At 34.0% G+C, this 13,025-nt stretch overlaps 2 protein-coding genes across 9 annotated transcripts in view; one reads left to right on the top strand and one right to left on the bottom strand.

Moving 5' to 3' along the window:
• Positions 1-4,210, bottom strand: part of LOC107711112 (dynamin-like 120 kDa protein, mitochondrial) — a 51,158-nt gene extending 46,948 nt beyond the window's left edge. For 5 of the 7 annotated variants that reach the window (XM_016516052.1, XM_016516055.1, XM_016516057.1 and 2 more), the window contains exons 1-4: positions 4,026-4,209; positions 2,843-3,161; positions 2,491-2,587; positions 1,565-1,672 (exon numbers count right to left, since the gene is read on the bottom strand). In XM_016516052.1, coding sequence (XP_016371538.1) covers positions 1,565-1,672; positions 2,491-2,587; positions 2,843-3,161; positions 4,026-4,054 — 553 coding nt within the window. In that variant the 5' untranslated portion in view covers positions 4,055-4,209. Of the gene's footprint in view, positions 1-1,564; positions 1,673-2,490; positions 2,588-2,842; positions 3,162-4,025 lie in introns of all 7 variants that reach the window. The other 2 variants (XM_016516054.1, XM_016516053.1) reach the window with 1 other exon arrangement.
• Positions 4,211-8,040: 3,830 nt separating this feature from the next.
• LOC107711110 (leukemia NUP98 fusion partner 1-like) overlaps positions 8,041-13,025 on the top strand; it is a 7,209-nt gene continuing 2,224 nt past the window's right edge. Inside the window, exons 1-2 of one of the 2 annotated variants that reach the window (XM_016516050.1) lie at positions 8,041-8,543; positions 12,211-12,435. In XM_016516050.1, the coding sequence (XP_016371536.1) occupies positions 8,394-8,543; positions 12,211-12,435 (375 nt within the window). In that variant the 5' untranslated portion in view covers positions 8,041-8,393. Of the gene's footprint in view, positions 8,544-12,210; positions 12,448-13,025 lie in introns of both variants that reach the window. The other variant, XM_016516049.1, reaches the window with a different exon arrangement.

Raw genomic sequence — 13,025 nt, 5'->3', positions numbered from 1 at the left:
ATTTGTACTACAGAGGTGGCACAGAAGAACACAAAAGTGGCTTGTAGGTACATTTTCAGACGTTTAATGAGGCTCAGAGGTAGCATGAGCGCTATTAAATTCATAAATTCATGTGGAGATTAATGTTTTAAATATAAAATTTTGAATACAGATATATTATTTAAATTTTAAATTTAAAAAATTTAAATTTAAAATTTAAAACTGAAATTATACGCTAAAAATTAAACTAAATCCGCCAGCAGGTGGCGGCAAGTCACTGATTTTATCACTGAATCATTCATTCAATTGATTCGTTCGAACGGCTGAATCATTCAGGAATTAAGCAAGTGACTGTCTTTTGCAGTTATTTAAATCATTTAATATTTCTGTATTCAAAATGTTATATTTAAAACATTAATCTCCACATGAATTTATTAATTTAATTGCACTCATGCCACCTCTGAGCCTCATTAAATGTCTGAAAATGTACCTACAAGCCACTTTTGTGTTCTTCTGTGCTACCTCTGTAGTACAAATTAATTTATTAATACTAATTTCAAATGATTGGTAGCTTATTTGTCTTATTCTACATATTGTTTTAAATAGAAATTTTAAAAAGATTATAAACATACATTTTTTAATTTGACAGATGAAAATGACGCCATTACAAAGGCAAAAAGAAAATACTCCTGTAAGTCAATTTAAGGAGTCAAATATCACCTCGTATTAGGAAGGCAAATTTTTTATCAGAATTTTTTATTATTGATCAGAAGGTGCTCCTAAATTTTTAAATTAGGAGAACAGGCGCTCCTAATTACAAGAAGAAAAAACTGCTCTTAAACTGGGTGTGTGACAGGTATGGCTGAGGAATGGGGTTTGGTCGAAGAAAAATTTTCAGTCAAAAGATTTTTTTTTTGCTTTAACCCCTGCAATATAATAAGAAGTAGAATAAGACAAATAAGTTACCAATCATATGAAATTAGTATCAATAAATTAATTTGTTCTACAGAGGTGGCACAGAAGAACACAAAAGTGGCTTGTAGGTACATTTTCAGACGTTTAATGAGGCTCAGAGGTTGCATGAGTGCAATTAAATTCATAAATTCATGTGGAGATTAATGTTTTAAATATAAAATTTTGAATACAGATATATTATTTAAATTTTAAATTTAAAAAATTTAAATTTAAAATTTAAAACTGAAATTATACGCTAAAAATTAAACTAAATCCGCCAGCAGGTGGCGGCAAGTCACTGATTTTATCACTGAATCATTCATTCAATTGATTCGTTCGAACGGCTGAATCATTCAGGAATTAAGCAAGTGACTGTCTTTATGAACTGACGGAAATCCGTCGTAGCGAGGAACTTTAATCCCTGTAAATGCCTTTAATTACACTTTTGATCAATTTAATGCAACCTCACTGAATAAAAGCATTAATTTCTTTTTTCTTTTTTTTTACTGAACACAACCATTTGAACAGCAATATATATTTTTAATGAATCATTACATTTTTATTTAACAGAATTGTTCCCCTGTATTCCATTTGTGTCCATCATGAGGTGCGTTTAAAGGACATTGCTTACCACTGGAGAGGAGGCTCTTCAGGAAGGTGAAGTTCTCTCTGATCTTTTCCATATCAGGTAATAGTTTGGCTATCTCTTCTAGTTCAGGCAAAGCACTGGCTAGCTTGCCTTTATTCGGGGACACAGAAATAACATTCACAGCATATAATCAGAAAGTCAACACCACAAAATAATTTGCAACTGCAGCATATGCATATGTTAAAGGGGTCCTATTATGCTCTTTTACAAAGTCTAGATTTTGTTTTGGGGGTGTACTAGAACAGGCTCTCATACTAGGTTGTTTGAAAAACACATTATTTTTCACATATTTTACATTATTACAACACCTCTCTCCCCAGTCTGGCATGAACGGCTCGAATAGTTCCTGTATCAAATGAAGGCCCGCCTTTTGAAATACGAAATGTGCTGTGATTGGCTTTTCTGGGCCAGTGTGTGTTGTGATTGGCAGCACTCTGCGCCTGGTCGGGAAATGTCATGCCCCTTACCATAGCCGCCTGCGAGCTTCAGTGTAAATATTGCGTCAAAATCAAATCAATTTGAGCGCGATTTAAACCCGGATGACTGTAACCACTCTAAGTTCATCTGCTTTGGGAAAGCTAGCGTGTCTCTGACATAGTGATAACACTCGTTGCCTTCTCTAGTGCAGCTCAACCAGGTCTCGTCCCATTCGTCGATATTTGTGATATCACAAATCCCAGAAAATATGCGTTGTAGTCCAAACGAGTTGTTCGTTGTAGTTTTTGAAAAGTGATTTCTGTTAAATAAAATATCTCCTTTTGAAGTGGACTTTGAGCTTTGTAACTTTGCAGATCTTTTTTATGCTCAAACAGCAACATTACAGACTAACTAAAGTTGAAAAAGTGAAAAAGCATAATAGGACCCCTTTAAACAGGTTTGATCAGAATATGATTCTACAAATTACTTACCTAAATCAATATTTTCACTCAGCTCCCAAACGAAGTCTGGCACAATCCATGTGTATTGGCTCATATCAGGAAGCATATCTTTCCATTCATCATAAGTCTGGAAACAAACAAAACAGACAGGCTACATTGACTAGCGATGCAATAATAAATATTTTACCTGATACCAACAGTCAATAGTATTTTTCTGTTGACAACCGATTTGACGGCTGAAACAAAAAAAATCAGACAAATAGCAAACTGAGAGTGTAAAAATTCAGATTGAAACTTATTGTGTACTCTGAATTTGCAAGTAAAACGACCTTGAGCCAGTCATTTCATATGCACAACACAACCACCAACTACTTAAACATACCTTTTTTGCTGTATATCCACCTCCAACTGCTGAGCCCAGCAAGATGTACCTCAGTTTCAGCAGTCTGGCAGCAAGACGGGCCACCCAGAAGGACCGGTGCTGTTGATAGCCGTGGCCTCCTGATCGGGATTTGGGAGGACGCATGGGGAGCCTGGAGAGAGACGTGTAATGGCGGGCAGCTGAGCAGTGAGGTGGTCTTTGTGGATTGTTGTTAGCAAAGTAGCGGTGATGGATGGCACGGGAGAGCGGGTGCAGTTTCTGCAGCGGAACTCTGAACTTCACCCCCATTCTGGAGGGAAGCAGATTCTTGCAGGCAATGCTGGAGAGAGAAGAACAATGTGATCATTCTGTCACATTTACACACTTCCGAGTCATACATGACATTTATAATAATACTTGAAGAATTTAGCCTTTATTGTTGAAATGCATGGCTCAAGAGTAGGGATGCGATTTGCGATTACAAGAGTCAATTTATAGCTGTTATCGAGTAACATCAGAGTTTTCTGTAAATAAAACAGATATAAACATTTAATGAAAAAAATATCAATCTATTTCTGACATAAGGATATAAAATATACCAGTAAAAGCTATTTAAAAAATCAGAAAATGTTGGCTGGTTTCTGTCAGACGCACGCTGCTCGCAAAACAGCATATGACACAAGGTCCCAGTTTTGACAGCTGTGTTAATAGACCACCAAATACCTGCAAAAGTCATCTTGAGTGATTATAAATAAATTTTTAAGCAAGAACGCAAATAAAAGAACTCAGAGTCAGGACAGTTCGTGGTTCCTATAGCAGTTTTCCAATGGCTAGAGCGTTAACAAATGGGGGAAAGAATATGTCAAATTAGACAGCTATTAATATTATATTGATAAGACCATTCATATGATATCAATGTAGAAATTTCGTTAAAAATCTAGTTAATGCAAAAGTGATTTCAGTTGTGAAAAGTGGGTCGGTGTTTTGGGTGGTGTAGTGTAGCCTGTCAGTGTCATTTACGAAACGATACCAGCTAATAGCAGTCATTAAGAGCTAACTTAATCCTCACAGTTCACACGTATAAATATAGATTAGATGTGATGAGCCATTTTATATTGATACATCAAATCACCTAACGTTAGTTTCCAGTCTACTGTATCTGCGTTAAATTCTGTAGCTGCTGCAAACGTGCTGCTTTACTTACCAGGTAACTACACTTCCGGCTCGTAACATCCTGCTATTAGCAACTAATGGCAAATATAGGTGTCTATCAGATCGCTTTCCGATATAAAATTCAATTCATCTTTCCAAATGGGGCACTTAGGTTAGCTGCGTGGCTAACAAGGGCATACAAGCAGGCGATCACCAGTGACAAGCCCTGCTCGAGTGGAAAGTAGTTCCTCGTCCACAGCGTGACGTCATGTTTTCAAAATAAAAGTCAAAAAAAGATAAGAGTCACAAGGACTTTTAATCGCGTCATTAAACTGGTCTATCAATCTATTTTTATAAAATGAAATTAAACTTTTCTTTTTCTGGCAGTAACTGTGTATTATTAATTTCTTTTATTAATTTCTTTGTTTGTTTGTTTGTTTTATTTCACAAATTTCTTAACACTTTGCCTATATTTGAAGTGTTTCTTGCTGAGACTTCCCATACTATAAAATCTCTTAAACAAGAATTAGAATAACAAATACCTTAAGGGCTATGATTATCTTATATTTCTACTAATTGAGGTGTACTTTTTTTTTTACATGTTTGTATTTTCCCTTTTCCTTTTTGTTTTATGATGCAATTCACTGCAGTGTAGTTTATTTGCAATTGAAAAGTGAAAGAGAAACTAAAAAAGCTAGGCTTAGTTTACTTAATGTTCATATTCTCTGTTTACAGAATTGTAACACTTTATTTATTATTTATTTATTTATTTATTTGACTTATTTTTTGTTTATATATGCAATATAATTTTAAAAAATAAGATAAAAGATAAAACACCACCAAAACTCAATGATTTATAAATTACATTATATTCTCACAAATAAAGTAGCTTTAAGTAGCAGTCAGATATTTGACTAATATGATTTCATCACAGTATATAGACATGGCATTTCCTAAATGCGTGCTCCTTAGTTTTTTATTAAGCATTCTTTATTTACTAAAATCTTTGCTTATTAAGAGGGTAATGAAACCTACAAAGGTCAAAAATAAAGTAGGATATTACAAGACTTAATCAAGTCCCATTAATAGGCAATCCTTCTGAGATTACTTGGATAAGAATAAGGTCAGGTTCTAATTATGATTGCAGTATAAATATATTCCACTAGAGGGACATATGTGACAGTGTAAAATGGATAGATGCTATTGACCGACTGGCTTTAACCTTTATATCTGAAACTTAAGATTTACCAAAATGACTTTAGAATTAAAACTTCAGTCATTCTCACATTCTCACAAATAAAGTAGCTTTAAGTAGCAGTCAGATATTTGACTAATATGATTTCATCACAGTATATAGACATGGCATTTCCTAAATGCGTGCTCCTTAGTTTTTTATTAAGCATTCTTTATTTACTAAAATCTTTGCTTATTAAGAGGGTAATGAAACCTACAAAGGTCAAAAATAAAGTAGGATATTACAATATTACTTTAACCTTTATATCTGAAACTTAAGATTTACCAAAATGACTTTAGAATTAAAACTTCAGTCATTCTCACTGGTGAAGGTAAGCTAAAGATGGAATATATTATTTTCTGTAATGAATGTCCCCTGTCAGGTGAACAAAGACTGTACTGTGGCAAGGTCACATTTTATTAAACTGGTGGTGCTCTTTGTTCTGGTTCTGGACTATGAATAGTGTATAGACAAGTTTTTCAGGCCCATTGCATGTGCTTATCATGTAACCTCTTTGGATGATGCCACAATATTGAAATATTATAGACTGCCTATTGTATGAAAGTGTGGGGGGGAGGATAGAAACAAGTTTTCACTCAGAAATTGCTGGTATATGAAGCACACACATATATGTAGATTTTAGTTTATATATTATATATAGGCTCCTCATAGATATGTTGATTAAAATACAAGCTTGATTTTAAATTTTCCAAAAATCCGATTTCAAAACAGTGTGCATGTTCAGTAGTCAAAAAAGTCTGCTACACTGTCTAGGCGCTCTGGTTGACACATGATGTAAAATGTCAATTGAATGCACACTGCCATAGCAAGTTTAGATCAATCATAGCTCTTGGCTAGAACACGAGACATGATCAATTTGTGTTTGCACTAGTAACGCAGTTATGAGACAAGGCCAAGGCTGCTGTCTCCCTGTATACGTTCAGCCTATAAGTGCCAGGGTCTCTTCACTCATCTTTCAGTGAAGGTTAAGACCCTTCAAAACTCAAAATCTGATGCACACACTGAAAATATATTCATATTACATACTCCATTGCTCCTATGTAAACTAGTATTGTTACTTGCAATTTCAGGATTGACTCCTGTATTCCGTACAAAGAAAGGAGTTCATTCCCACATATAAATGCTGTTGTCATCAAAACCTCGGAGTGTATATGTGACCTCCAGACAATTGCTTATACTGCACATATGATTGAACACAACCAGGATTGGCTCCCATTTTAGAAACACTCTGTCCTTTTTGGACCTTAAGTTCATTATTCAGAGCTCTGTTTAGAAACCAAGAATAAATATTGTCCTCTCTGCTTTTTTTTTAGATAGGTGAATATGGGCTATTTTAGTGTAAGAAAACACCTGAAATAGAACCACAAACAGAGGGGCCTTTATATGGTCAAATAAATCAGTTTCGTCCAGGTTTGCATTGAAACTGGGAACAAGACTGTTTTAATAATATACAGTATTCATCCATGTTTAATTGCTCTTTTTGTCAAGAAGTAGTTGTATTCGGTCACACTCAACTCAACACTGAAAGGCCTCTTTTACTTGTTATCCACATAAAATATGATTCACGAATCAGCTTTAAACCTTTGAGAGTGTTATAATCTAAATTATGTGAATACCTACATAGGATAGCGGGATAATAAGATTAAGATCCTTGAATAGCTAAAGGGATGGTCATTCAGATTTCTTTGATTAGAAGCAACTTGTGTTGGTGTATGTATAAGGACACAGTCCTCAAGGGTTGGGTTAGTCTAAAACCATTTACCCAAAGGTGATAACAGGTCTTTCTGACACAATCACAATACTTGCAACACCTGAGAGATCACATTTTGTATATTTTTAATTTCATTTATTGGATAAGGAGCTACAATGTTTGTTTGTTTTTCTTCTGTTAGAAACAGTCTATCGAAGAACATAATATTTACAGTAATTTCTTAGTTTTGGGTTGATGTTAAATTATGAAATTATCTTCAGTTCTTTTTTATACTGTACTTTTATTCATATTATTCACACACACACACACACACACACACACACATGTATACACTTATATGCTCTTCTGTTCAAAGATTCTATCACTTCTATTCTAATCTTTTTCTTTCTTTCTTTCTTTCTTTCTTTTTAGGAAATGAAAACTTTTATTTAGCAATAATGTACTAAATTGTTACAGTAAAGACTTTTACATTGTTACAAAAAATATATATTAAGCAGCACAACTGTTTTCAACATTGATAATAATTGAAAATGTTTCTTAAGCACCAAATCAGCATATTAGAATGATTTCTAAAGAATCATGTGACACTGAAGACTGGAGTAATGGCTGCTGAAAATTCAGCTTTTTAATAAAATGAATTAAACACACATACATACACACACATACACTCTCTCTCTCTCTCTCTCTCTCTCGCTCTCTTATCTCTTCTCTCTCTCTCTTCTCTCTCTTCTCTCTCTCTCTCTCTCTCTCTCTCTCTCTCTCTGTCTTTGTGTACTGGTATTCTCTATGTTATGGGGACCACAAGGATAATACCAGTAAATTTTGAAAATGTTGACCTTGTGGGGACAAAAAAGCTAATAAATCTGTTTTCCGTGTGTGTGTGTGTGTGTGTGTGCTCTTTCACTCTATTTTTGCTCAAATTTATATTTTTTTTACCTTGTCCCAGAATTTTCCATCATATCCATCATAAAAATATTAAATACTTCTGAATTTGTTTGTATTTATACATAAAATGCTAGCTATGAAAATTGCCTTTGCCTTAGACGAAGGAATTTCCACAAAAGAAAAAAAGAAAGAATTTTCCTGTGTACGATTACAGGGGATTCACTTATTTAAAGACTTCGACAAAAGCTGTGTGTGCATATTTTTGGGTCGGCTTAGAGCAATTAAACCCACACATTGTGAGCACCTAACTGGAGGAATCTAATTACAACCTACCAAGCCAAACCCAGCCCATCCTACACAGTCTGGAGTCTGGACCTCACATTGCCTTCCACGAAAGAGTTCCTCAGAAGCTCCAGGACAACATCAGCAGCAGCCTCGTCTGACCCAGCTGGATCATCGTACGCCGGCTGCAGCCCGGTGCGTTTTTTCTTTGCAGGAGACAGGAGCCTCACCGAGAGCTCCGCACACCGGTTCCCAAGCTGTCTCTTCGGCTGCTTCCCGCGATTACTATGGACAATGATGAGGACGATGATGGGAACTTCACCAAGTGGATGAGCAGTTACTGGGGGCATGGGGAGGAGCACGCCAAAGAAAGGAAGAGGAGTTTTAGGAGGCCCTTGCGCAACAAAGCTGACCGCCGTGCCTCTTTGCCCTGCATGGTAAGGTAGTGATCGCACATGTGGAATTAAGAGAATGGGAATTATCAGAAATGCAGTATATGTAACTGTACAATACTAAACAATACCCAGATTGGATTAAACGGTAAGAGTTTCCTGTTATAAAATTGATAGTTCCTACTGATTAGACGAACTATATTCAAAGTCATTGTAAAATGAGCCAACAGTTCAGATAATATAATATAATATTCAAAAATAATCATAAACTATAAATATATTATAATTATAAATGTATAATATGATATAAAAATAACATAAATATTATATGTGTAATTTTATATGCTAATTATAAATGTATAATATAAAATAATTATTTTATATATAATAATTAAATATAATCTTTGTATTGTTTAAAATTATTCAACTTAAAATTCTGATTTGACGAGCCATGTTTAAAGAACATTTAAACTATATTGCGTTATAATATATAATATAATAAACTATAAATATATTTCAATTATAAATGTATAATATATAACTATATATAAACATCTCATTATTAAACTTAAAAATCTGATATGATGAGCCATGATCAAAATAATTGTAAAAAGAACCAATCATGTCATTTGGTAGAAAAATTGTTTTATTTTATTTTATTTTATAAATATATAATAATTAAGCTGTAAAATATGTAATAAATGCAATATAATATTCATAAATTATCATAACCGTAGTATATTGACTATGTAATCAAATTACATAAAAAATTAAAATAAATATAAAATAGTAATTTAATTTTGTAATCAAATTACATAAAAAATTAAAATAAATATAAAATAGTAATTTAATATTATTTATAATAATTAAAATAATTTTATATAGTATAAAATAATAAATTTGAATTAACTTAATATTTATGTTTTAAACTTAACTTAAACTTATTTATTTTTAATAAATTAATAAAAAATAAAAAATATAAAGTATAAAGAAATTAAATTTATAATTTTCATAATTATTAACAATAGATTCAACTGTTTGTTAAGCATTGGTGTCTTTTATTATAGTACTGTTGCTGCCGTTTTATAAAAGGAGTAAGATATTTTACCATAAGAAAGAGAAATTTATCAATAAGAACATATTTTACTGTGGTAAAAGCACAGCCTTACACCATATTTCTTTAATGCATCTGGGAGCCAGCTATAATCCATCGACAATGTCCAGTCTAGATGTCCAGCAGGGGTCTATTACTGTGTGTTTATGGCTTAAGGCATGATTTTTTGCTGTGTCTGATATTCAGCCTGAGCTGATCTTGCAAAGCTGGGTAACGCATTGCATAATGGGTTTTGGAAGAGAATCTCTATAAAAACAGGAAAGTGTGCTCTGATTAGCGGTAGTGACCCAGCAGCAATTTGTTCTCTTCCCCCACACATCAGTGCTTCACATGCTCGTTCTCACACCTCACAACCCCCGTATATGCATACACACCGTACACATGCTCCACATAATCAGGACTGTTTATAGCAGAAAGACAAGAGAGAAGAATGTCCAAAAAAAAGTGTGATGGATGCTTGGTTACTGCTAATTTTAAACAAAACAAAAATCGTATTATATACAAGCAACAATACAACAATGTATTATATAAAAAAAAACAATATACATTTGCAGGTGAGCCTGTAGATTTAAATCAGAACTGATTAACTATTTAAGTTGAATATTCTTCATGCATTCCATTTTCAAGCAGTTAGCTTTAGATAATCCCAATTTACATAAAAAGTCAAATAAACTTTAATAAAAAATAACATTTCAGTAACTTTTTTCAGGAAATTTGAGGCTGACTGTTATTTTCCTGCACTTTGTGCTAAGCATCATTTGTCATGTCATACTTTTTACTGATTCTACCTTAGGTTATCAACTGTGTGTGTGTGTGTGTGCCTGACATTATTCCCTACATTATGGGGACCAAATGCCCCTACAAAGATAGTAATGCCAGTAATTTTTGACCCTATATGGACAACAAACAATATTATAAATCATGCTTTTTTTTTTCAAAGTTTTTCCAAGTTTTGTATGAGAGGTTTAGGGGTAGGGTAACGGGATAGAAAACACCGTTTGTACAGTATAAAAATCATTATGTCTATGAGACATGGAAACCCAACGTGTGTGTGTGTGTGTGTGTGTGTGTGTGTGTGTGTGTGTGTGTGTGTAAAGTGAGATTATTTAAAGCGAACTGCGTGTAACACTTAATTACATATAATTAATTTACTATACATACATCTACAGTTGGTATGCAAAGAAGATTAAATGAATTACAGTGATAATATGTTGACTAGAAAGCAGCTGTCTCTTAAAAAAATTAAAATTAAAATCATCAAAATTCTTATGCACATTTACTACTTGCTTTATATGTCACAGTATCTATTTGTTTTGTTGCTTCAGTCTTATTATTCATTATGCTCAGATCTGACTGTAATGCGATTAATGTAAAGAGTGCTATTCAAAAAGTCACAAGCTAAGGTGGCTTTGCATGATTTTACATGCACAGAATCTGACTAAAGTGGAGCAGAAAATGGAAATCTCTGTGGGAATTTAATCATTCATTCATTCATTTATTTACTTACTTACGTACCTATTTATGTGAATAACTGATTTTCAGCATTCCATAGTGGCATAGTGGTGTGTTAAATAGGTTTATACTTTTTCTCAGGTTGTTTTTCTCTGGCAATTCTCTGCTCATTTTTTTTCTTCAGATGTGTATTTTCTGCAAGCAGCAGATAAGTGCATATTTGAACTATGTTGCATTAGGTCAGGAAACTAGTTTTGGCAATGCATACATGCTCAGTATGTCTTGGGGAAAATAATGTAGCTATTTGTAAACAGTGTAATCCAGCCCAAGCGGCAATACGTCAAGGTTAATAGGTGAAGCTCCTATGATTAGCTTGACTTCAAGTGAAACGCTTACACAAGTCATTATGGGGTGCTCAAGAATAATTAACCTATTTTGACCCTTGCCATGGCAGAGTTTACAGACTATTATGTCTATTTAATGCAATTATGTACAAAATGATTATACAAGTTTCTTATATGGGTATTTATATTAAGCCTTACAATACTAACTTTATCATAGGAAATCATTACTGCTAACCCATTTATGACATTCAGCTCAATATAAAATATGTACTATACTTCAAAATGTACAAACAATCAATAATCATTAAAGGGGTCATATGATGCTGCTAAAAAGAACATTATTTTGTGTATTTGGTGTAATGAAATGTGTTTATGCGGTTTAAGGTTAAAAAAACACATTATTTTCCACATACTGTACATTATTGTTTCTCCTCTATGCCCCGCCTTTCTGAAACGCGTCAATTTTTACAAAGCTCATCGGTCTGAAAAGCAAGGTGTGCTCTGATTGGCCAGCTATCCAGTGCGTTTTAATTGGCCGAATACCTCAAGCGTGTGACAGAAATGTTACGCCCATTACCAGATGCACCAAGAGCTTGTAACACTCCAAAGAGAAAGGAAAAATTGAAATCGCATCATATGACCCCTTTAATGAAATTCATTCATTTATAGCATTTATGTTCTGATTATTTAAATATGATTAACATTATTATGAATATAGCTTGTATGTAGCTTATCACTTGTTTCTATGTCATGGTCTTTCTTCCTCTCTTTCTGTCTTGGTTTCTGTATTGAAAATTCTCAGCTGGAAGCCATGCAGGCGAATCATCTCCATGCTAGAAGCATGGCCCCTGTCCCTGTCCACCTAAAGGGCCGTGAGGAAAAGGAAGTGCACTCTCATCCTCGTGCCCGCCGCGTGTCTTCAGATGAAAACAGCCGAACCAAAGTGGGGGGACCTGAATGTCACATCAGCACCATTCCAGAGCTCACTGAGTGCTTAGAGAAGAGGCTGCGTTTCAATAACCAGAAGGTGATATCAATGGTAGGTAAGGGACCAGATGATGTCATGCCACATACAGTAGGCCAAAAAAGTCAAATTTAAAAATGTCCCAATGCAATCCCATAGTTGCATTCATTTAAAATATCAAACCAACAGGTATGATGCAAGAGTTAATCAACTAAATTAATTTTTGGGTTTAGGGTACACGACAACGGAGTAGCCTACATAAAACAAAAGTTTTTCCTTTTAGTTTTGGAAAAGTTTTGTGTGTTTGTGGCTTACATGGAGATGATAACGGTATTGTTTTCAAAATGTGCATGTTCAGGCCCCCAAAACACCACTGTCATGCAAATGAATGGCTAAAATGCAGTGATTTTTTTCCACTTTTAGTTGAAAAAGGTGTTGTGTAAATATCCCCTAAGTTCATCTCATTAATATCCCCTTAAAGGAGACATATTATGCCCCTTTTTACAATATGTAATATAAGTCTCTGATGTCCCCAGAATGTGTCTGTGAAGTTTCAGCTCAAAATACCCCACAGATCATTTATTATATCATTTTGAAAATGCCTATTTTGAGTGGAAGCAGAAACACGCTGTTTTTCGTGCCTGTCTCTTTAA

Source organism: Sinocyclocheilus rhinocerous, unplaced genomic scaffold, assembly GCF_001515625.1.
Source record: "Sinocyclocheilus rhinocerous isolate Xijiao unplaced genomic scaffold, SAMN03320098_v1.1 scaffold85, whole genome shotgun sequence".
Taxonomy (NCBI): domain Eukaryota; kingdom Metazoa; phylum Chordata; class Actinopteri; order Cypriniformes; family Cyprinidae; genus Sinocyclocheilus; species Sinocyclocheilus rhinocerous.
Note: the sequence above shows the minus strand (reverse complement) of the source record. Positions and strands in the feature narration are given on the sequence as shown.